Source organism: Mustela nigripes, chromosome 18, assembly GCF_022355385.1.
Source record: "Mustela nigripes isolate SB6536 chromosome 18, MUSNIG.SB6536, whole genome shotgun sequence".
Classification (NCBI taxonomy): domain Eukaryota; kingdom Metazoa; phylum Chordata; class Mammalia; order Carnivora; family Mustelidae; genus Mustela; species Mustela nigripes.
In genome coordinates this window covers 3,116,666-3,142,242 of record NC_081574.1, presented here as the reverse complement: position 1 = coordinate 3,142,242, position 25,577 = coordinate 3,116,666, and the positions used below count along the sequence as shown (strand labels likewise).

At 44.2% G+C, this 25,577-nt stretch overlaps 1 protein-coding gene across 1 annotated transcript in view; it reads left to right on the top strand.

The window, feature by feature from the left end:
• Positions 1 to 25,577, top strand: part of CSMD1 (CUB and Sushi multiple domains 1) — a 1,942,714-nt gene that overhangs the window by 1,205,092 nt on the left and 712,045 nt on the right. Inside the window, exon 6 of the mRNA XM_059384481.1 lies at positions 9,030 to 9,142. Within this exon, the coding sequence (XP_059240464.1) occupies positions 9,030 to 9,142 (113 nt within the window). The remainder of the gene's footprint in view (positions 1 to 9,029; positions 9,143 to 25,577) is intronic.

The following is a 25,577-nucleotide window of genomic DNA, read 5'->3' as shown; positions in this document are numbered from 1 at the left end:
CTGGACTTCATTCTGAGCAATTCCCTGACATTTAGTCCTTAAGCGTTAGAGGACAGGATTTGTCACTTTCTCTCCCAAATGATCCTCTTTTCTTGACCTTTGGGTTAATTCCTAATGCTTGGCTTGCTGAGGTTGTGGACATGTTCGTGACCCTCTCTCAAATCCCTGTGGTCTGTCCTGGGCCCCTTTGCTCCATCTCTAATAGACTCAATTGTCCTCCTCCTGCTCCTTCTTTGACGTAGATGGATGTTCTCACGTCTTAAGTGAGCCCAGAGTTACCGCTTTGGGTCCCACAGTTATTCTAGGAGGAGTACAAGGAGATGCCAGACCTGTCCCATTCGACATTCCTACTTGGCAGAGACATGTCTGTGTGCAGAAAGGTAGGACTGGCCGTTTCTCAATGACCTTAACTTCTGACCGTTAAGGTGTGGAGCTGTTTTTAGTTGCTCATGTCATGAGCAAAAAATAAAAGCATAAAAACCATTTGATATGGATTTATTGAGACTCTCCTGGATGCACAGTACTGCAAGGGTGAGGGAAATTAGTAAAATGCTTGTGATACCCTCAACAGGCTCCCAGTTCAGTCAGGGAAGCAGACATCTGCACAGCCACCGAGAATACGAGACAGATTCTTACCTTTTCCACGAGAAGAACATGAGCAAGTTCTGATGGAGTGTGAGGGCGAGCGTGGTCGGTCGGACCTCCGATAACAAGGGCAAGAGTTTTAGAGGGAAAATATTTTCGGAAAGCTTTGAAATGTCAGAAGAGTGTAAACAGGCAAAAGTCAGCTACAGGGTTCCAGATGGGGGAGAGCAGGAGGTGTACGCGTGGAAGCACGGTCACACGGGACAGCCAGGGAGCAGCCATGGTCCCATGTGGGCTACAGAGGACTCAGGAAAGAACTTACAGGAGATAAGGCAGGTGATGGTTGGAGTCTCGTCAGGAAGGACCTTCAATCCCATGCTAAGAAAGTTGACGTCTTTCTCAGACTGACTTAGGGTCATGAAAGCATTTTTATAAAAGGGTGTGACGGGATTGAATGTGGGCATCAGCACAGACTGTCATTTTTCCTCCCAGCGGTCCTTGTTATCTACTTAGCTGACGAGTCTCAACTCAGATATCACCCAATGTAGGAGTGGCTTCCCCCCAGGAAGAGTTTAAAGCCCCTCTCGGGGGTGCAGATGGCAATTTGCAACCCCCATTTGGTGACATGCGTCCTGTGTGTCAGCACTGCTGATGCACACTGGGCACCGAAGCTGGCTCCAGCTCTGTCTGCAGGGCCCGGAATGCTGTTAGGCACATGCAGGTCATTTGTAAAGTTGATTTGAATTGTGTTTAGGGCCGTTGATGTCATAGTTGCTCAGAGTGGATGAGAGCATAGGGGGGGAATGAGACCTATTCAACAGTACGAGTGAAGGTTTCAGTTTCGCCAGGGCACAGGCAGCGCCTGGTTAGAACAGAGGCGTGTAGCGGACATCACCAGGTTGCAAGGCCGCGGCTTAGCGTCTGAATAATTTTGCACTCAGGTCCAGAAGGTGTCTGTGAGATGAGGATATGTTGCACGCTCTGATCCCTCCCTTAGATACACGGCTGTCATGACTGCTTTGGTGTGGCCAGAATTCTACATCTGGGAGCTTGCCACTTACAGAAACCCATGGGGCATGCATGGTGTGTCTGTGTCTAAGCATCTGCCAAAGGGTTTAATAACCACCAAAGGCTGAGCTGGGGGTGGGTGCTGAGGACATTTCTGGAGCAGGTGAACGGTGACCGCTCTGTATATCCTAAGGGGTTATTAAGTTGAGGAGACACTAGATTTCCTGTCCAGGTCGGAAAGACATGGGGCTCTGGGAGAGTCCATCCAGGTCTGATGCCCGGAGTTGTGTTCATCTGCTTGCAGAGACGTTGGTCTTGGGGCACAAAGAGAGCCACTGCTATTTTCCTGGCACTGATTCTCCTCTCCTTTGCTTTCCTCCAGTGCCATGAAGGAACATGTTTTATCCAACAAGGACAACACCTACACCCGACACATCGCAGCCTGGCGGTGTGGCAGGAAGGGTTGCATAGACTAATGCACGCTTTGTGAAGGTTGCTATTCTATTTAGGTATCCGGTGTGTGCTGAGCGTCTGTTATATGCCCAGCACTTTGATAGGTTTCAGAAAGATAATACAAGGTTCCTGTGTTATTGGCAAGACAGCCATTCAGTAAAGAATCACACAAATCATCAGGACATCACTGAAATGTCTGCACGAGAGGTGCCAGGAGAAGACATTATCAAGGAGGAACAACCTCAACTTCACAGTCAAGTCAGGCTTCCATGACAATGTGAACCGTAACCCGAAACCTACAGGAGGACCAGGAATGACTAGGCCAGTGGGTGGTTGGGTGTCCCGGATCAGGGCAAGAGAGCAGTATGTGCAAAGATCTTGAGGAAGGAAGGAGCAGATGTGGCTTTCCATGGGGGGACTGAACCACAGACAAGCACATCCCAGTGTAGAAACCAAGGGGAAGGTATAGAGCCTAGAAATAGGAGCCAGAGATCTGACAGGAGGACAGAACACTCAAGAGACTCGAAATCATTTTTGTAAACCGCATAGAATATCCAAGGGGAGCACAGACACAAGAGTGTGTGAGCTTTGCAAGACGGAGGAGATTGGGGGCACCTGGGGGCTCAGTTGTTAAGTATCTGCCTTTAGCTGAGGCCATGATCCCAGAGTCCTGGGATCGGGCCCCACATTGGGCTCCCTGCCTGGCAGGAAGCCTGCTTCTCCCTCTCCCACTCCTCCTTCTTGTGGTTCCTGCTCTTTCTCTCTCTGTCAAATAAGTAAATAAAAACCTTAAAAAAGAGAGAGAGAGAAAGAGAGAGGAGAAGGTTATCAGTGTTTACACCGGAGAGAATCTTCACGTGTGCCTTGAGCAAAGAGTGAAGCCAGAGAGAGGAACTCTGTCCTGGAGAGAGCAGGCCTATGTGACAGCTCGTCAGGAACGCCACCGCTAGTGGAAGAAACGTCAAACAGAATGAACTAATTGTGACGAAAGAAAGATTGTTCTCATGGGGAGGTTGTCTTCTGTGGCATGATTTTAAAGAGGCTATGCATGGGTGGTTTTTTTGTTTGTTTGTTTGTTTCTCCCAAAGGGTAGATGTGTGGGTGTAAAACTTTTGGGATCAATTTCTAGAAATCTTTGTAAATACATATATCGTTGGGTCCATTATCAAAGGAACGAGACAGAGACAAAGTGAATGTTATATAAAGCTTTATTCTATGCCAAGCATTAGAAGTTGGACTGACGGGCCAGCGCCGCCTCCGAAGAGAGCGACCCCCCTTGGTCTCACAGGCTAGTTTTTATAGGGCACAACTGCAGACCTCTATGTGTATGCTTTGGCTAATTGCATGTCTTTTTACCTGTCTGGCCTTATTTTAGGTGTGTGTTTTAGCAACAGTTACCCGGAACCGATATCACTAACTGCTGAGGCATTTATTAAACATCAAAACGGCTACCTACGCAACATGGAGTCCCTCTGGCTCAGCAGGCCCAGGCAGGCCCTAGGGGTTTAACAGGTTTTAACGTGGCATCGGCCCCAACAATATAACTATTGTGTTACGCGTGTTTCTGTGTATACGTATATTTATGTGTGCGCACACACACGCACAGACTTCTGCCTCTCCTCTTTCCATGAACTCCCATTTGAAGAACTACCTTTAACTTCCATTGTTTCTTTCATCAAAGTCTAAAATAAAGCTTAGAATAGCAGTCTGAACTCAATATATATTCATAAGACAATGGTGTTTCCTAGTAACACAAATAACACTCAATCAGAAACATGACATTTCAGGAACCCTTTTTGTATCAGATTCTCCCGTTTACTTTTCATAAAACAGATATAAATGGAACACCACCCTCTGAATCATGTTGGTTACTGTCCATGAGAGCACAGGAAAATGTAAGGACTTCTCTGGGTGTAATGACTTTCTCTGGGTGACAAGCAATCAGCTCTTCCAAGTGAAGAGCTTTATGAAATTCTTCAGGCTCCTTAGGGAGGGTGGGTGATTTACAGTCTGTGTTGATGGTATTAGTGCTTTCTGGTGTCTTAGTCATCACAGTTAAAGACGTTTAACTACAGAGAAACTCCCAGCAATTTATATGATGGTTTTCTAAAGACATAAGAAATCTGGCTTAATGTCAAAGAAGTGCTCAGACAGAGCTCTCTCAAGAACTTTAGCATTTCCAAATGCGTTTTGGAAAATTATCTCGATAAATTGACTCCATGTTTTTCAAGTTACATAAGTAAAATGAATGAGTCACAGACACAAGGCTGTAATATTTGAGAAGAACAACGTCTTAAACCCCTCATTTTATACTGGGGAAGTGTGGGGCTGAGGGAGGTAAGGTGGGAGTGGAAGTTGTGGATGGATTATAAATAAAACCCTGAAATTTATGGTAAAACTATTTGGAGAAAGTGGAACAGTCTGGTCAGTTCTATTTTGGCTCAAAGAAGGTCGTCTTTGCTTTAAGTACCCTGTGGGTCCTACATCTATTTTTACTGTTGGCAGGAGCAAAACCTTGTTGAATCTTTGAAAGAAATGAGTTTGCCAGTGGATTAGATTGCCTAATATGGCAATCTTGGGGGGAAGAGTGAGAACTATCAATTCCTTTAGCCATGTCTAAAGGGACCACTCAGTATTCTCACTGTGAAGTTTTATGGGTTTTTTGACCTAGTTTGAGATGTTCCAGAAATGAAATGCATCTAACATTCCCTCAGAAAGACTCTTTCCTGACAGATCACGTTGAGGTGTCCTTAATTTTTTTAAGTCCAAATATATTTGAATCCCCTGATTTCTCCAGATTACTTTCCTGTGTTTTCACATGTTTAGTATTTTTTAAAAAAGTAAGAGTACGTTAGATACCCTCAGCTAATAGGCAAAGGCATGTGTTGATATATGTCATTATTAAATCCTTTCTGAAAAATGTTTCTGCTTTGTATCTTATGCTCACTGTGTATGTCAATTTGAAAACCAAATCCAGCAGACTTTGAAGACCTAGAGCTAAGAACTAAGGAAGACTTTTAAGAAACAAAAGCCAATGATGATGCATGCTAAGTCACTGATAATTTTACAGTGTTAAACTGAGATTAGAGGGATGACATTGTGTACTGAATTTCTTCTCTTTCTGGACTGCTTTAGAATGAAACATTTAGTATATATATTTATTATTATATAGTATATAAAATATATATATATATATATATTTATATATATATTTAGTATATATATATTCAAAGGGTTGTTTTCCATTGTGGTCATAACAAGTTGACACAAACATGGTGGCTTAAACCAACACAAATTTATTATCTTATGGTTGTATGGGTTATAAATCTCACAGAGGCTCTGCTGGAATAAAATCAAGGGGTCAGGAGGGCTGTGTTCCTCCTCAAGGCATGGGGAGATGCATGTTTGCCTTTTCCTTTTGCAGCTTTGTAAGGTCACTCACATTCATGGATTCTTCATCTTCAGGGTCCACCACCATGGTTATAGCTCTCACATGCACCCCCCGACCTCCTGGGTAGGTTCCTTCTTCTCCGTGGCCCTCTTCTTCCGTTTCCCTCTTCCGTTGTAGACATGTTGGCGATGGTGTTGGGCTCCCCCACAATGCAGGATAGTCTCTCCTTTGTCTGTAACTTTATCCCGTCTTTGAAGTCCCCTTTTTCCACGTAAGGTGATGTGGTCACGGGCTCTAGAGATTAAGATGTGGGCACCTTTGGGCGCCTTTCTGATGCCACAGAGGTTGGCATCAATTGAATTCTTTACTTCTAAATTATTTGCTTCTCAATCTTCTCTAACCCATCCAAGTTGTTGGTAAATCTATTGTAACATCCACTGGCTTGTCTGTTAGTCAACTTCCTTTAAATTCGTGTGCAACGAAGGAACAATTGACTTTATAATGTAAGTTTACTGTTAAATGGCAGCTTTAAGATTAGCACAGGCCTGTGGAAGAGAACCAAAAATCTCACAATTCCCAAAAATATGTGTGGTATAGAACAACCACCAACTCAACACCCCAAAGAAAGAGGATGTGAGTATTTGTTATTTTCCACGGACAGATTCAGAAACCCATGCATATTAATCCTTTCTGGAGTGTGACTCATTTGTATGGCTCTAACCATGGGCAATGAATTATATAATTATTAAAAATCCTCATATTTGATTCTGTGTAAAATGAATCTATACAGAAAGAAGCTATTTTTTCGAAGCTATTTACATGACCTTGATACACATCATCTAATTATCTATCTGCTCAGTATTTTTACAAATCGCCTTATATCTATCCAAGCAAGGGTCAGCAGACTGTGGTCCATCAGCCAAATCTCACCTATACAGTTTTTACACTGTTCAATGTCTGAAAAACCATCAACAAAAAGTAACAATTATCTTTCTCTGACTGACTTAATTTCACTTAGCATAATACTCTCTAGTTCCATCCATGTCACTGTAATAGCAAGATTTCATTCTCTTTTATGGCTCAGTAATATTCCATCACACACACACACACACACACACACACACACACACACATCTTTCTCTGATCATCAGTTGACAGATTGTTGGGGTTCTTCCCTGTAGCCAGTAGTTTGTCTGAGTAGATAATGCTGCTATAAACTTTGGGGTGATTTCACTCATATGTGTGATATAAAATACAAAACAGATGAGCAAAGGGGAAGGAAGAGAGAGTGTTGGAGAGCAAACCAAGAAACAGACTCTTAACTGCAAAGAGCAAACTGATGGGACCAGAGGGGAGACAGGTGGGGGACAGGGGTCTCAGGCGCAGGGGATGAAGGCGTGCCCCTGCCGTGATGAGCACTGGGTGATACACGAAAGTGCTGAATCACTATATTGTACACCCAAAACTAATATCGCACCGTATGTTAGCTAACTAGAATTTAAAATATAAATTTGAAGAGAGAGAAAAGAAAGAGTAACATTACGTTTCTCAGGAAAATAGCATGAAAAGCAAGTGTCTGTCAGTGGACTACTGTTGGAACCTAACCTTCCCCGCTCTGTGGCTGCCTCTGAACTCCAGCAGCAGTGCTGACAGCTGCAGCAGAAACCGTGCGACGAGTAAACCATAAAATATGTGTGCCTGGCCCTTTGCAGATGAAGGGTGTCGGTTAACACAGAGCTGGCATTGGGGGTGCGGGTTTGGAATGTGGAACGCGTGGGAAGCGAAGAAGGGGTTTATTTCCGTGCATTGCTCACGTTGACACACCACTGAAATGCAATCAGACCCAGGTTCTGAGATCAGAACCATTCAAAAAGAACCTAATGAAGAAAAAAAAAATACTGTAAGATCCATAACAAATAAACACGGAATTCAGTTATGAAACTTTCAGTAAGTATATGTAGGTAAGCTGGATAGATTCTGGGTTTTTGAATCCAGACGTTAGTTATTTTCTGGTCCTTGCCAGTATTAGGCAAAGAGATAGCCTATTTCCAAGAGAATCTGTAGCATCAACTCCCCAAGGGAAACAGGTGAGAGGGGGTGGGAGCCTTCAAACAAAATATCAAAATAATGAAATGTTTCCTGGAAGCAGCTCTATCTGACTTCAGCAGTCAGAGCTACATAAACCCCAGCAAATCGGCAGATCTGAGTTGTGCATTTCCTCTAACAGACGATTATTTCAAACAGTGACATAGACACTGTTGCAATTGGTTACAGTCAAGGTTTGCTTTTAACTGTAAATGCATACTGCACATTTTCAAACCTGAGAGTTTAAATTGAACACCCCGACATCAGAAAGCTTCCCTCCATATTTCATTTGATGCTGGTTTTCCTCCAGGTAATGGAGTAAGGAGGGAAACACTCCACACACCACCCGTGCCTGGTAAATCTGGCGCACAGAATACAGTTTCCAGCTGTCCAAGAAGCTCCAGGGTCCAGGGGGCAGCCCACAAAGGGCAGCACTGGTTTCAGTAACAAGCAATTGCTTAAACCTTTTCTGATCACCCGCACTAATAATACAAGTCATTTTGAAAACAGATTTGGCAAAATAATTACACAATGCAGAGCCATAGATGACATTTAAAATGTGCATCAGGGACATTTATACATGTATCAAAATCATTTCTATAACCCCTTGCTGGGGATACGTTCGGGTCCAGTTTACAGACTGGCAGGTGGAGGTTCAAAGAGCTCCGGCAAGGCAGCCGCTTGCAGCCGCCTCCCTGAGCACCTGAATCCAGGGATCCCTCTGCCATCGGCCCAAACGGACGCTGCCGCGGAGTTCACAGGGGGAACTTTTATCACCTGGGACGACTTTCACTTCCTAATGATGCAGGTTTTCAGCAGGAAGTAAATTTCTCGCCTTTTTCCTGACAACTAAAGCACACGCTGTCAAGCAGGATGAGGAGCTTAAACAGCTTAGCCAGAGATGGATTGCATCTGATTTTGGAAGATTGAATTGTGTTTAATATACTGCTTTCCCCAAACATAATTTTATTTCATTTCAAATCTCTCTGACAGTGCTTGTCACCACTTCCCTCTGTGCCGCACTTCTTCCCGCGGGTAGGAGAGGCCTGTGCTGTGAACTGTGGGATGGGCCCCTAGAAATACGGGATGCTGTCCAGTGTGATAAACAGCGGATCTGAGGGCACTAACGGTGAAACCGAATCATGAAGCGTCCAAAGAGTGAAAAGCACGGTGTTACCATTTGCCCGTTTCTTGTCTTTTTTATAATTCGTTATGATTGAGGTCCTGATGAAAAGGAGCAAGTGATCCAAAGAATACCTTCTCATGGATCCGTCATTAATAAGGAAGAATACACATGTCAAGTGTTGGCGAAAGCCTTCCCTCCATCAAGGGTAAACCCAGCACCGATGGGTGGACACACATGAAACTGGGTCTTTTCAAAGTTTCAGTGCAGCTCCACAATGATCTCAAATAACGACCATCAGTAGTCAGTTGTTAACATGGGTTTGCTATAGGACATTTGCTCGGTTGGTTTACAAGGGAGATTTTTTCTGGTTTTGTCTTCCAGGTTGACTGGCATGAACCTCCCTTCTCCCGTTATAAGTAGCAAGAATTGGTTACGACTCCATTTTACATCTGATAGTAACCATCGGCGCAAAGGATTTAATGCACAGTTTCAAGGTAAGAATACCCCATTTTCTATATTTAAAAAAAGAAGATATTTTGGTCTTTTTATCCTCAAACTTTAAGATTCTCTTGTTAGAGATAGAGCAAGAGATAGAAGTTTAAAAATACCCTCTAGCTCTTTTATGCACAATTAACTGGAAATTCTGCAGATACTCCTAACAATTTCTCAGTAAAGCTTTATTACTTTGACAGTATATCATGTATTTTCTTGTTTTGCTTTAATTATTACTGAGTTTTTATCAATAAGTTTTTTTTATTGTTAAGCTGCAACATACATGGTTTAATACAACAAAAAACACTTAATCAAGTGAAAAAAAAATAAACTGAACAATAAACAAATAAACACTCAAAACAAAATATTTTCCATTGGAAACATGTTAAGATGAATACAGGGTTTCATTATCATCTTACTGCAATTTTCTTATTCATTCATTTTAATTCATATACAGCTAACCAGAAAATATCCGTAGCCGGCTGGCTGTTTTCTTGACCCACTCATTAAAACTGGTACAGCATATAGGTTACATGAACATGCATAAGTGTATCATCCTACTGCTTCCAGATGTAAAATATATCCACAGTACATAAATCCGGCTACCTGCTTTAATAATTTACAGGTAAGTGAATATCAAAAGAAAAACATGAGATTTTTTTTTGGAGCTGAGAGAAATGGAGTCTGTAGTCACTGACATGCAGGTCTGATTTTGAAACTTCCTCTTTGTATCAAATTTTTAGTGTTTATACCTGGATAGTATTGTGTCATTGCATGTATGTTTTGTTGGGATTTTTTTTTAAGATTATTTACTTATTTTAGAAAGAGAGAGAGAGAGGGAGAAAGAGAGAGACCAGGGCAGGGAGGAGGAGACACAATCCTGAAGCAGACTCCCCGCTGAGAGCAGAATCAGAATCCCCCATGGAGGACTTGGGGCTCCTTTCTAGGACCCTGAGATCATGACCTGATCCGAAATCAAGATTCGGACCCTTAACTGGCTGAGCCACTCAGGTGCCCCACCCATATGTTTTTAAAAATTAATAATCCTTATCAATACCATAAAAAGTATTCAATTTATTAGGAGATCCACTGAAAACAGTCCACTTTGCATTTGCAAGGAACAATAGTATTACTGTGTCAGGAAGCAAGATGTGCTCCCAGGAAACCTCTCATCTTCCCCCAAATCATGACCGTGAGAATGTCGAGAGTTCAGTTTAGAGCACATTCCTTAAGCACTCACTGTGCGCACGCCAGGACCCCGAAATGAGGAAATTATAATAACCCCCATGTCCAGAATCTCATTGGTCAGAAAAACAGTTTGCAAACAACCCCCATGAAAGGCAGGATGGAAACCAAAGTCATGTCAGCCACTTTGGGAGATTTTAGTAATGTTCTAGCAAATGGTCTGAATGTGTCCTTCTAAAACACAATTTAAATCCCATAATGCCTTCAATGTATCTTTTTGGGCAAGAAGTAGAAAACTAAGAGTAATTTGCAGGAAATTAAATACAGATGGTGCTGAGGGGCACACGTGGAGGTGAGCAGACTTTGTTTGCACCTGCTCCCTGGGGCTCGCCAACCTTCACAGAATGGGCCTGACTTTAGAACGCAGGGCCAATTTTGTTTCGCCAAAATGCATCTGGTGCATCATCAGGAGCACTGCCCATCTCACATTATCTGCGGATGTGCCAGAAAGTTCCTTATTTTATCCACTTGGACTGCAAATAGACTGCCTTCCAAGTTTTACAGGAGTCATACCAATTGGTTTCTTGTCCTGGAATCTAGACAAAGCTGAGCTCCTTTTTCAGACCTGCTTCTATTTGCCTTTATCGTTTAAGACCATAAACTGTATCTGCAGTCCTAACGGGGTGCCTGTGACATACGTGATATGTACATACGATGTGGACGAACACATGCTGGGGGAGGGGACGTTACACAGGGACACGGTAGGTGGGCTGTGAAGTACTCCATGAGGTCTTGTAGGGAAATCCCCCTGAGCTGGGTCTGTATCAATCCCCATTCACTGATACATCTATCTCCAATATAGAACAATCATAAATTAATATTCCGAAGGCAAAGTGACTGACCAGTAGGTAGGCAGGTAGATCAATAGAGAGTCCTTTCTAAACGGTGGTTGATCTTCAAAGGTCCTGATATTGATTAATATATTGGCATTGAACTGCAGGAAAAAATTCTAGGTGTCAGTCCTCCAACCTGATCAGTGAATTTGGCGTCTGTACCAGTGACTGGAAGAGAGGAAAAAAAAAAAAAACTTGAAGACAATCCAAATTGGCGGATATAAGTAACATTCTGGTTGACAGAAAATTCGAATAGTTTAGACATATTAGCCATTGAGAAATATATATATATACACACACATATATGTCTATATAAAATATAATTATTCAGATATATGCGTGTGTGTGAATGCGTTGGGTTCCCTCTCACTGTCCCCCATCAGCCTCCCCCTGGACCATCTCTGCATGACTTTGCAACCAGGAGCGTTCATGGTTTTCATGCCGCAGGCCAATGAGAACCTTCCCGACTCACAGGGAAAAACGGATTTTCACTGGCGCCTTCCCTTCATTCCCTATTGACATCTGTACTGTACTTCTGTTGCAACGAAACGAAACAAGGTCGTGGCTACCCACACAAACGAGAAACAGGAAAGCGTGGTAGAAGAGCAGTCCAGAAAACCGACGAGAAAAACAACCATAGTTACATGGTGTTTGCCAGATGCTATTTGACTATCTATCCCTGTATTCTGTCAAAGAATCTGAATCTTCGCTCAGTCAGTGGAGGAGGGGCACCTTCTGAGAAACACATGTGTCTGGGCTTGCTGCCTTTGAAACAATTGCAGTCGCATTTATACTTGTGGTCATGGTTAAGGATCTATAAAGACTCCATCAGTGTTCCTTGGAGTAAGAATATGATTCCAGACTAGGTGGGATCCCTGTAAAACCCCATGGGGTTCTAAGCCACTGACAGAGTCTTCCAGTGGTAGCTTCTGATGACAGAGTGCTTTTTTGTTCAAGAGTACCATGCCTATGTTTCTTTTGATGGCATAGGCATGGTACTCTAAAAAAAAAAAAAAAAAAAAAAAAGAGTACCATGCCTATGAAGAATATTATAACTTCTAAAAACAAAGAATATCTTCTTTTTAACGTGGTGCTCTTCTGGGTCAAATAATCAACCACCACTATAAAATGTGTTTTCGACTTTCATGTCTAAGTCCTTTTATTCTTTGAATTGCACACTGTGTTCTTTGGCTTTTATCTCTTCAATCATGCCATCAAATTATGCCAAAAGTAGTAGTGTGCTTGACTGACAAGTAAGCCGGCTCTGTGGCCGCTCTTCCCAAAATATATTCACTATCAAAATAGCATCGTGAACAAAGGAGTGGCAAATGCAATAAAAGTCACTGGATTTATTTGCAATATCTTGTGTGTATATATATATATATATTAGGTTCTTGTGGAAATGACAGATTTATGTAGGACACATTATATCTTTAAATCAGCTGAAAATTGAGCCCATTCTTTATATGTTGCCACCATCATTAATTATAATTAAATAAGTGCCTTGTTAGCACCATCAGTCATATAGACATTTTTGATGTCTACAAGATAGATTTTTTTAAAGATATATTAATACTGAAGCACAAATGCATCTTCGCTATTAAGTAACAATGTGTGTTGAGCTGCAGTCTTACATATGTCTACCTGGCTGTGTATAAAAATACAATTTTTACAAAATGCAATTCCTATTGATTTCTGAAACTGATAAGTCATTTTAAGTGTTTGTAATAAAACTGCAGTTTATATAGAGAGCACCTGTCTCATAAATCAAAGGAAAACCTGACAATGGATTTTAAAATGTTGGGTTGACACAAATAATTAGCTTTCTCTTTAAGTGATACTTCTATATAATGACTAATTTTAGTTTTTAGTTAAATGGAGACTTTATATAAAATAAGGCTTTCGTGTTGTTAAAATGTATCTTGGAAAATTGGGAGCTTCATCTTTTCAGATTAATTCAAATTTGGATGACATGTACGCTCGCCCATTCCCCAGTGCTCCCTGAGACACAATCGCAGAAGCTCTATCTAAGAGATGATAGACATGGTCTATCCTAGCACTGGTGTATATGTCTGTCTCTCCCTTTAGAACAGAAGCTCTGCAAATAGTAGTAAAGGCCGTAATCTAGAACCCAAAACGTTCTCAATTAATATATGCTGAAGAAAAAAAGGAAACCAAATGAGCTGCTCCTGCTCCCCCCAGACCCCAAGGACAGCTGGTGGGCAGAAGTAGTGAGATGCCCTGTAGGCGACGCTCTCACTCACTTGCATGACGTGGACGGGCGCTGCTCTTCTGAGGGGACTTTTCGGATAGGTAGGGACACATCAAGTTTAAATCAAAACAAGTTAGCAACCTCTAATCTTATCACCTCTAAAAAATTCTGAAAACTTCTAAACCTCTAACAGAGAAACTGCTTTTAATAAATATAACTTCACTCAAATCACAGATACACAACCACTTTCCCTAAACATGTAAGTTAGCTTCTCTTGGAACCAAAGATTCTTGCAAAGTGCCAATGCTGGTCCTTTAAAAATTCAAAAAAGATGCCAGTCTCTGTGTTCCAGGCTGCTGAATCTTGGCCTGCTCTCTATTGTCAAGTACTTTCTGCCTCGTGTCCCTTGCTGTCTTACTCTACAAAGTCAGAATAACATTGACCTCACAGAATCCTTGCAGATAGCTAAGAAAATCACCAGAGTAACAAGGGCTCTCCAGGCTACACCAGAGTGTGAGAGCATTTGTTACCCGTCTGTAGTCCTTCTTTGTGCCTGGTACGTGCCCAGCCCAAATTAACGAACTCAACTTCATATTGCAAGTTTTAAGAGATATTTTAAAATTTCAAAAATGGGCAGATGCTTTCGGCAGAACTGGTGCACCATTCTCTTGAAGACTGTTTCACGGTGAAACTGAACCAAGGCATTCTCTAGAACCCAGTGTCTACACTCCACATCTGAGCTTGTCGGAAGTGAGTGCATCTGTGCAATGAATGGCTTATATGAAGACTGAACTCAGACACTTCATTCAGAGTTATCAACATGATGCCTCTGGAATTAACCAAAGTGTCCATCAGCAGTGGATCAGATCAGGAAATTATACATGTTTATACAAGGGAATACTAAAGAAAAATGAAAAAGGGCAAGCTGACTGTACACCCCTCAAGAGTGAATCTCATCAGCGTAACACCGAGTGAGAGGAACCAGACACAGAAGCACCACAGTGCACTGTCCGCGCAGATGTAATAATATAGGGACGCCTGGGGGTCTCAGTCAGTTCAGCATCTGACTCTTAGTTTTGGCTCAGGTCACGATCTCGGGGTTGTGAGATCAAGCCCCATGTTGGGTGCTGCACTCAGCACAAAGTCAGCTTGAGATTGTCTCTCAAATAGATAAGTAAATCTTTTAAAAATAAATATAATACAATATAAATAATAATTCAGGACTATATATACATATACAATTTAGGAATCTAAAAATTAATTATTGAGTGCATGCTTGTTACTAAAAGAGTATCCTGCTGTGTGTGTGTGTGTGTGTGTGTGTGTGTGTATAATACTTAAACTTAAAAATTGTTTTTTTAAAAATGCTCAGAACAGCTCCTTTCCAAGAGGATGGCAAGTTCTTCAGAACTTTTTTTTTTTTTTACAAATAAGACAGGCAAAAATACCTAGAGAGCGCCTACTCACTGTCATGTTGCTAATCATTGTCCGAATTAGAAGCTACATCCCGCACGCGAGGTCGGGGGGATCGCAGGGCCGGCGCCCCACGCCACACAGCTCGTAGACGGCCGCGTCAGGGCGTAAACAGAACTCTCCGTTTTTTCTTTTCGACGGCACCCTTTCCAACCCTATTTTTGCGATTTTCTTGCCGCACGGCTTCTGCTATTTCCAGTCACAACATCTTTCTTTGGGGAGCAGGGATTTATTTTTGTAAAACAGAAATCCCAGTGAAGAAAGCAATACTTCAGGGCAGCTATAAGTGAGTAGCAACTTAATCTGCTTTTTCAGGTTGATCTGTTCCAAGCAGAAACCTGGCAGACCACTGGGGGAACAGGTGCCATAATGATGGGGAGGGGTTGGCAGAAATAATGAATCTGGCGCTAGAAGCCTTGGATAACTGACTGAGTAAATATATTCATGGGAAGTGAATGTGTGTGTGTGTGTCTGTGTGTGTGTAACTAAGGGACAACATGAAAGCAGAGGGTCGATCCAGCAAAAAGCTAAAGAGGAGCGAGGGAACAGCTTCACAGCATAGCCCAGAGCGTCCTGGACTATCAGAAAGGCTCCCTGGGAACTGAGGGTGCCACTTTGCAGACAGGCGGTCCACCGTGTGAGTCCTGCCCCTGCCGGGCATGGCAGAGAGGGAACGGGGATTGGAGGTCGAATTCCCTGTTCTCAGTCCAGCGAGGAATGGGTGAATGGAGAGGAGTCACGCTAGATAGGAAGCGTTGCTAGAGCAAAGCCTGTTGCTGTTCTGTATATGGGGGGAAAGAACCATCATCACCTGTGCACAGAGGCGGAGATCAAAAAGAGAATACCTCTGAAGCATCTAACAGGGTGCCCAGAATGGGATCGCCTGCGTCTCATGAACTTGGGGAACATACCTGTGTTAATCTGCTGATGCGTTTTACAGACTTAGCTTAAAACATCCAGTGAGGGCTTGTGCGGGATTGTATGACTTCCTCAGACTTCCTGCAACTTCTTGGCATGGCTTTCCCTTCCCAGCTGCTTCATCTCTTACATCCCGGTTTACCCTTTCCGTCTATCCTACTCCCCTGCCCCGAGTACAGCAACCGTGCACTGGATGCCACCTCGATGTCGCCAGCACAATGACCATGCGTTGGGTGCCACCTTGAGTCATTTGGAAATCCTTTCTCTCCATTTCCCTTACTGGGTGTCTGCGTGTGGCCCACAGTGTGCCAGGAACATGGAATCTAACAGGACGAGTCCTGTTTCAGCCCAATGCCAGCACAGAGGTCAGGGGAGACCCGTAAACTGACAAGTCCCGTACAGTGTGGGTGACGTCATGCACAAAATGCCCTGGAATTAGAAAGCTGCACGTCAGCTGACTGGGCAGGGAGCGGAGGGCATTTGTGGGAGGTTTCCCGGAGGAGAGGCTGCCTGGACTGCGTTCGGTAGCCAGGAAAGAGGCAGGAGAGGATTCCAAGAAAAAAGGGCGAGCAGACCTGGAGAAGCAGGACACGCACGGTGTGTTCAGGCTCCTGCACGTAGTGATGGTTCAGTATTGAAGTGTGAAGGGAGTCGGACAGCAATGAGAAGTAAAGCTGGAGAGGGGCGGCTGGCTCTGGGAAGGATTTTATGCTAGCCGTGGAAACTTAGCTGCACCATGAGCAAACAATAAAGATCGCCAGAGTGTTTGAGAAGATGAAGACGGAGAACAGCGTATACAGTTTTATCAACAGCACCACTGGTAGGTTCCCCTTTGTTAGCTGGCAGGGAGCACCCAGGGATTTCTCAGAAATGAGGGCCATGTACTGGAACGTTCTAAAACACTGATCATGGGAACAAAGATCGTCCCCAGACCACCATATTTAAAGAAGGGGAAAATGTTGCTGAGGTATATAAATTGGCCCTAGAGGGTTCAAATGCCCTTCCGTCAAAGGCTTAGCCAAATCAAATTTGATGAACTAATATATTTGAGAAAGAAAGTGTCCACCAGAAGTGTGTGTATGTGTTTGTTTGGTGGGGAAAGTCTTGGAAACGTCTTCAAAGCCCAGTGACCCAGGAGCTAGACAAGATGGTAATGCAAAGCCCGGTGACGTGCATTCCCGCGCTCCGCAACTGTGGTCTGTGAGCAGCCTGGCTCCGTCTCGGGGACGCAGGCATGGACGGGCTGAATCAGCACATTCGTCCAATGGTCCTGCCATGCCGCCGGGTGCCACCGCCCCTCCAGTTACCGTAGTGGACGATGAAGGGGAGGCCTCTTCTTCCAGGGAGTGGACATTCCAGAGAAGATGAGAGAATTGATCAAACACATTGAAAAAATAGCACGTGCCAAGTACAGCTGGAAAACTTCAGTCATGAAAGGCCCTTCTGAGGGAGGGGCACCTCCCTGAGATCTGAACGGCTTATGAAGGTCAAGAGGATCCATGAGCAAATCGCACAGAGAAAGCCACGGGGACGGGAGGGGCAGAAGAAGAACAGGGAGACGGGAGGTGACAAAGCACAGAGATGCGCTGGTGCAAAATCCCATAGGGACTTCCGAGGGTGTTGGTGGGGCTACGCCAGGTTTACGTATAAGGCAAGACTTCAGAATGTCTGATTTCCATTTTGAACACATTGAGATTTCCTGCAGAAAATGCACTTCCATATATTAATATTCTGTCCCTGTGATGAGTTGTGGCGTCCATTGTAAATTAATCATGGTGGTTCTTCCTTCTTACCTCTAACCTTGGTTACCTGGCCACATTCTGCTACAGTACTAGAGAATTACGCTTTCTGGTCTACAACGCTGAGGGCACACCTGCGCCAAAGTGATTAGTTAAGCTGACCTTCCCAGAGGGGCTTTGTCCTGGCTCAAGTGAGAGGCACCTTTACTGCTCTCCTTTGTCCAAACTGCCATTTAGCCAAAAACTTTTACCTACGTAACAGTGTGGTCTTGCGCTAGATGTCTAACAACAATCTCTTAGACATGCCCCATGTATCTTGTAAAAGGGGATACATAAAACAGGTACAATTTGGTGTGTCTCTCCTTGTATTAAAAAATCCTCAATGTGGGGTGGCTGGGTGGCTCAGTGGGTTAAGCCTCTGTCTTCGGCTTGGGTCATGATCCCAGGATCCTGGGATCGAGCCCCGTATTGGGCTCTCTGTTCGGCAGGGAGTCTGCTTCCTTCTCTTTCTCTCTCTCTGCCTACTTGTAATCTCTGTCAAATAAATAAATAAAATATTAAAAAAAAAATCCTCAATGTAAAAATCCATTCCGAACCACTGTTTGATATCTACTAAGGACAGAACGAAGAGAATGGGCTTAAACTTCAGTAGTAATTATTTTGACAAGGCATTGAGGGTGATTTCTTACTAATGTTGAAATAAAGTAATGTATTTCCTAAGGAAAATATGCACTTTTATTCCTCAGAGATGTTCAATTAATACAGTTCTCACCTCGGGGAAGCCCTAATGGGGTAAATGAACTTTTGAGTTCATTCCAGACTTTTGATTTAAATCTATGCATTTTCATGCACCAATTTATTTTAAGGTTATGTTGGAAATATTAGCCCATGATAAATCCTAGTCCTCATATATAAAACCACTTAAAATAAAAACTCTCTTTTTCTAAACTTCAAAATGTGGTTTTCCCTGGAAAACTGGAAGCCAACGTCACTCATTGCATCACCCTGGTTTACAACAGACTAATAAATGGCAACAGCCGGTTGATGCTCAATTTTTTTTTTTTTTTTTTTTTGTTTAAAGATTTTATGTATTTATTTGACAGACAGAAATCACAAGCAGGCAGAGAGGCAGGCAGAGAGAGAGGAAGAAGCAGGCTCCCTGCCGAGCAGAGAGCCCGATGTGGGGCTCAATCTGGGGACCCTGAGATCATGACCTGAGCCGAAGGCAGAGGCTTAACCCACTGAGCCACCCAGGCGCCCCTGATGCTTGGTTCTTACACTTGCAGACTATAAAGGCTTACCAGGGTTATTATCCCCTTGGTGAATTGTCTTCCTACGGTTTCTGCTTAGGTGATGTCAAGACACATTGTTCTGGCTTTCCGTTGAGCAAACCCCTCACCGCACTCATCCTTCAAGCCTTCCCTGTCTCGCTGGCAGTGTGGTCAGTCAGATTTGAGGACCGTGTTTAGGGTTTTGCCAAATGCACACACCACCTCTCGCAGGTAACAAACGCCCTGGAAGCTGAGACAGCACAGTCTACACTGCCCGCCGGGAGGCGTCAAGCCAGGGCGTCAGCGTTTGTTTACCTGGAGAGCGGAGCCTCCTAGTGTGGCTTCTCCCCAGAGCTGCTGCGCAACCCCTTCCCCAGAGCGCTTACCAGGAGGGGCTGTAGGGTGCCCAAGGGCCATGCCGGCTCGCTCAGAGCCCCGGGAAGCCAGTCGGCTTTGGAAGCCACACCGCTTGTTCTTGTCATCGTCTGGGGTGGGTTCCTCAGCTGAACAGCAGAGCAGTGGCTCAGTCCACGTCCTGGCCATCCGGGACGAGGTGGTGAGCCTCGGTACTCCAGGTGACTGCCGAGTCGCAGGGCAGCCTCATGCCGCTTGCGGAAGGCTGGGGCAGACGTCAGAGTCTACGCAGCCCTCAGCAGGGGTGCAGATGTGAGTTTAAGTGGGTTGGAAACAGCATGTAGTGGGAGGATGCGTATGGTAAGCCGCTCAAGACGGTGAGTGTTGGGTCGCCGGTGGGTTCGTTTGTGCGCACATCGCTTCAGGGCACCGCACATCTAGCTCTGCTGCTCCTCTGAAAGGCCTTTCTTGACCACAACAGCTCCCAGCACGTTTCTCCGAGGGTCCCTTCCGCCGGGCAGGCAGCCCCAGAGATGGTCTCCAAGGGTTCATGAGGCTCTAGCCAGCGTCTTTGCACAGCTGACCACCATGATCTTTACCATTGGAAAGGCTGTATATTCCCCTCCATGAGGATGGGAAATTTCCTTTTCTTTTCTTTTTATTTCTTTTCTTTTTTTTTTTTAAGATTTTACTTATTTATTTGAGAGAGAGAAAGCATGAGAGAGGAGTGGTTCAGAGGAAGAAGCAGACTCCCCGCAGATCTGGGAGCCCCATGCGGGACTCGATTCCAGGACTCCGGGATCATGACCCGAGCGAAAGGCAGTGGCTTAACCAACTGAGCCCCCAGGCGCCCCGAAGTTTACTTTTAACCATGACTTGTGCACAATGCATTAATCCCTGGATATAGAGGGAATTAATTGAAGGGTATATAATATATGGAGGATAGAGTTCTCTTATCCTATAGATATTTTAGAATTTGCCTTGAAAGTAATAGGGGCTTAGTTTTTACCAGACATATATTGGGCTGCAATTCAGCTTATCTGACCATGTTTATTGTTAAAATGTTGACTTATGAATTATCTGCATGAGATGACAAATAGCCACAACCTATTTATCTGAATGGCCTCCTGAATGCCCCGCACCCTGCGTGCACTGGGCTCTCCTGCAAAATGCCTCAGTGGTAACTCACAAAATTCCTTAAATATTTAATATCTAGACCTTCACAGCTGCCCGGAGGTAGGGGAGCCAGCAGCTTCTGCTCTGGTTGATTTGTGCCTGCTATACTATGAGCTAAAAATATTTTTAAATATCATGCCTGAATATGGTTGTAAGAGCTGTATGTGACTCTTCATTGATCATGCTATTAAGTTCTCTAAAAATATGCAACAGAACAAGCATAGATGTCCTTCTTTCTAGAGAAATATACATCGAGGCTTGTGAATACTTAGGTTAATACGTGTTTCTAAGTCACCCACTCTTCATTGTAATCCAGTGGTAACTTTCTTTGGCTGCATTTTTTTTTCTTTGTTTGTTGTTTTGTTTTATTTTGCTTTGTTTGTTTAGTTTTGTTTTATTTTTTACTTCCAAAATGTTTAAAAGACTTCCATACCTAATCTTCTCATGTTATAAAAGCCCTTATACTTCCCAAGCCTGGGGTTCATACCTGGTGGCGCGGAGTTCCCGGGTCAGTGCGGCGGTAGCTCCCGTCATGCACAAGCTGCTGAGCAGACACCGAAGCTCCCGGGGACAATGCTCTGGCTGCCCACTTCAGACTCATCTTTTCATCCACATTCCAGACACCCCGCGCACTGAGTGCCCCTGGACCTGTCGTCCCCCATGCCTGGCCATTCCCGCCCACCACAAACTGCGGCCTCTCGGTCTTTATCATTTTTTCTCTCTGAAAAAGCCTTCCCGGACTCCGTAGCCAGCACCAGCCATGCATCCGTATGTACCTGTACAGCCTTTAGCCTTTTCTTACCACTTTTGTGGTGAGCTTCACTGAAGTACGGTTGACAAAATCATCAACATTTAAAGTGTGCTTTCGGATGATCTCTTCGCACAGTACGAAAGGATCTCCTCCCGCAAGCTAAAGAACACTCATCCATAACCTCACATACTTGCCTTTTTAAAAAAATTTTGATGAAAACATTTAGGTTCTCCTCTCTTAGCAAATTTCAGCTGTACGATGAACTGTGTTCAGCTGTAGTCGCCAGGGTACCCATTAGAGCCTCCGACGTTTTCATCTTATGACGAGGGCTGGACCCTTCCACCGACCGCTCATGATTTCCCCCACCTCCAGCCCCTGGAAACCACCTTTCTGGTGTCTACAGTTTCTGAGTTCAACTTTTCTTTTAAGATACATATCCCACATTTGCCCGCGATGTTGCTATACCTAGTTTGTGTTTTGTGTTATGTTTTCAGAGCAGACACATTCTCTGGTGTCTCCATCACTGGGCAGTGATTTTTTTTTTTTTTTTAAGATTTTATTTATTTATTTGTCAGAGAGAGAGCACAAGCAGAGGGAGTAGCAGGCAGAGGGGGAAGCAGGCTCCCTGCTGAGCAGGAAGCCCCATGCCGGACTCGATCCTAGGACCCTGGGAGCATGACCTGAGCTGAAGGCAGACACTTTTTACTGACTGAGCCACCAAGGTTTCCCGGGACAGAGTGATCGTCACACACAGCATTCAGTCCCTGTTGGCTGAATGGATGGTTCAGTGCCTCAACAAATCAAAAGCCCCAGAAACAGATCTTCTGCTCTGCATTCATTAAGATGGTAGCATAGTGGAAAGACACTGACCCATGGAGTCTGAAGAGCACTGTGACCTTGAGCAGCTCTCTCAGCCCCTTCAGATGGCTGCTTGGTCATGTCTTCACCGTGCTAGCCACGCTCCTGCAGGAATCTCATGGCGCACCGATGGAGAAGCTGCCCAAAGTCCTCATTCTAATGTGGCACAGATCTGATTGCTTTCGCCGGTGCCGTGCTCTGTGCTTGGTGACCCATGCAGGGAGATGGCGGGGATACAGAGCCCCCTGGGCTCTCACAATTTTGTGTGGCCTTGGGGTCACCCCTCCCCAACTGGAAGTCTCTGGAAGTCACAACTGGAAGTCACTGCCTCTACACGTAATGTGTGCTACCGGGGGCAGTCAGGACAAATTCAGAAAATCAAAAGTAACTCTTCACAGGGAAAAAGTTGAGTCACTTATATCAGGAGTTCTCTAAATCTCTCTCCTTCTGACCCTTCACAAGTGCCCCACAAGAGGCTAGCCCAGAGTGGTGACTCTGAGGGTAGACGGAAGGATAGGCAGGTGCTCTGCTTCCTGCACCACCATAGAAGCAGGAGTGGAAGCTGTGACATTTACAGGGAAGCTCAGACGGCCTCCAGGGAGTGCGCCACTACCTCTGTGCCCCATAACACCCTTGTGCACTGGACGGGCACTTCTGGCCCTGCATGCCTGTGATTCCACAGTCTGACGGGTGGTGGTTATGTGCTCCGGTCTGAAGGTGATGGTTATGTCACAAGGCACACATGTTTCAGAACAGCAAGTTTTACACTTAAATATAGAGTTTTTGTCAATTATGCCTCAGTAAAGCTAGGGGGGTAGATAAAGATAAAAAGAAAGAATCAGAATTGAAGTTGGACAAATATAGACCAAGTGGCCTTTTTTCAAAGCTGAGTTATCATGTTCGTCCTCATGGTAAGCCGATTGTGCTGACACGTCTTGTTCCCTTTACGGTAAGACTGCCCAGATAAGTAGAGCAGTTTTTTTTCTATTTCACAAAAACGATTACAGATGCATACATAGGCAACATCCTTTTCACTGATACCTTTTTCCAGAAAATTCCAGTATTTATCTCTGGCCCATGAATAATTGACTTAATTTAAAAACCTCAACCAAGTTAACATTAGAGGTCTCTCTTACTTCCTGTTGTCTACAAGTTGAGATGGTTGTGAGGACCAGTATATCCCACTGTCCTTAATTCATCCATGAGAGCCTTGGCTATGTACTAGTAAGAGCTGGGAGCTTTTTAAAAAAAAATTATTATTTTTAAAGATTTTACTTATGTATTTGACAGAGAGATAGAACACATATAGTCAGAGAGGCAGGCGGGGTGGGGGGGGGGGAGCAGGCTCCCTGTTGAGCAGAGAGCCCGACGTGGGGCTCCATCCCAGGACCCTGAGATCATGACCTGAGCCAAAATTAAGTCTGACACTTAACCAACTGAGCCACCCAGGTGCCCCACCTTCTTAATATTTTGAAATCATTCTCTGTAGTCCTACAAACTTTTTATCAACATTATTTTAACTTTTAGTCTTTAGAATGATTTAAGACATCACAGCTTATATTGGTTAATTCAACATTTAACACAAAGGTACAAAGATCAGTATTTTTCTCAAATTGTTTTTGAGAATGTTCTTTTCTTTGCTCTGAGTAATATCTCTTTTTTAATTCTAAGTAGTCTTCATGTAATTCCAAATATTGAGACCAAAGTTTATAAAATAGGTTACATAAACGAATGCCAGTATTAACCTTAAACCTGTATTAGTTGCTACCATAACTATAAATAAATGTGGTATTTAATTGATAACATTCATTTAAAATCTAATTTAACTTGGTAACTCAAACATAATATACATTTAAAAAAATCCTTACCTGTCACATGATAAATACCAATTTTGTAAATATATATCGTGTAAGCATGGGGTATAAAAATAACTCACTGTCTCTGACTTCAGGAGTTTATAATCTAATTAGTAGCTCTCAATATGTATTTAGGTCAGATTCCCTATTGAAAATTTAATACAGATTATGGACTTAGAGTTCATACATACCCGATTTAACATACATTTTTGTGAACTTCCTGTTTGTATGAAATCCCAGAGGCTACAACTAGATTGCGGGTTAAGAATTATATCTGTAGGAATTTCAGGGTCAGAACTGCTGCTTTCAGTTAATGTTGGACGGGAGGAGACACATTTAATTGAAAGATGATAGATACAGAGAGGCGAATGATCGATAGAAGGTCAGGATCTCTGATAGGGATATATCGGTAGAGCAGGCAGAAGCGTGAAGGAGATAAGAATGTGCCGGGGTGAAGCTGGGAAGAGAAGGGGAAACCCAGCTTGAAAGGGCAATTTGAGAGAAGAAAAAAATCAAGAGTACTTGGAAAAACTTGAATTACATTTGACATTTGTGGAAGATAATAATGGAAAAGGATGTGCTGGCCAGCATGTGACTGACATTAAAAAGAACCTGAAATTTATAATTGAGGTCGTTCGAGGTTGCTGAAGGATACCTGAACAGGGTTTGACCTTGGAGAGAGAGGACACTGGGCCTGGGGTAGGTCAGAGAAAGGATCATGGTGTTGGCACAAATATATTCAACTACTCTAGGTCACACTGCTCTTTCTAAACATGACCATCCATTCAGAGAACAGAAATTTGGCACAATGGGCCTGTCCTACTCGGCAGTTTAGAAAATCCTTATTTTTATTACGCTGGAAGTTACCTATCTGTACTCTCTGACTGCACTGAGTGAGTCAGGTTTTACCAAGTTGGTCCTAAAGTCTCTGAATGCATTTAAGAGAAAGAAGTCTGCCTACTGAAAGTGTAAACTGACCGGAACCGAATCACATTGCATTTGCTGATCTACTGGGTCAAACTGCGATCACATCTGTCGGGAGACGTGACGGTCAAATGATGGACAAGGAGTGTGGGTTAGAGCACCGAGCCATGTGAGGCCTCCGGTGATACCGTCTTCCTGATGCCTCTGTGTCAAGCCTCCTGGAAGGACGCCTGGCCGAAGCTCTTCCCAGGCACCCGGCTTCGCTGTCCGCAGCCCCGGAACCGCCAAACCCCGTCTCCCTGACTCCCACCTCCTTTACCTTCTTTGCCCGGCCTTTCCCTCCTACTGCGTAACCGGGGGCTTGAGTAGGGTTCTGCCCTACTTCCCTGCTTCTGTCCCCTTACCGGGGCAGCCCCGGCCTTCCAGAGCCTTGCCCCAGTGGCGCTCAAGGTGGGAGCGCTCTGCCCCTCCCTCCTCCATTCCCTTGTGCCCGTAGACGCCTCTGGGTGTTGCTTGGTTCGCTTTGCCTCTCTTCTCCACCGTGTGCAGTGGAACCGACATCCCAAGTCCATAAGCTTGTCTCTGCACCTCTGCCTCAAATCCCAGTGCCTTCTCCCCCTCCTCCTGTCTTCCCCACAGCTTCCCTATGGGAAACCCTCCCCTCTCCAGGCTACGTGTGACTCACAGTGTCCCCCGAGCCCTCTACCCTGCAGCCCCCCACTTCTGAGAACTCCCATAGAACCTGCTCTTTTTCCCATCCCAGTGACGTGGCTCTTGACTCGGACTGCCTTGTACTGTCAATGCCTCCTTCCGGGTGAGCTGTGGGA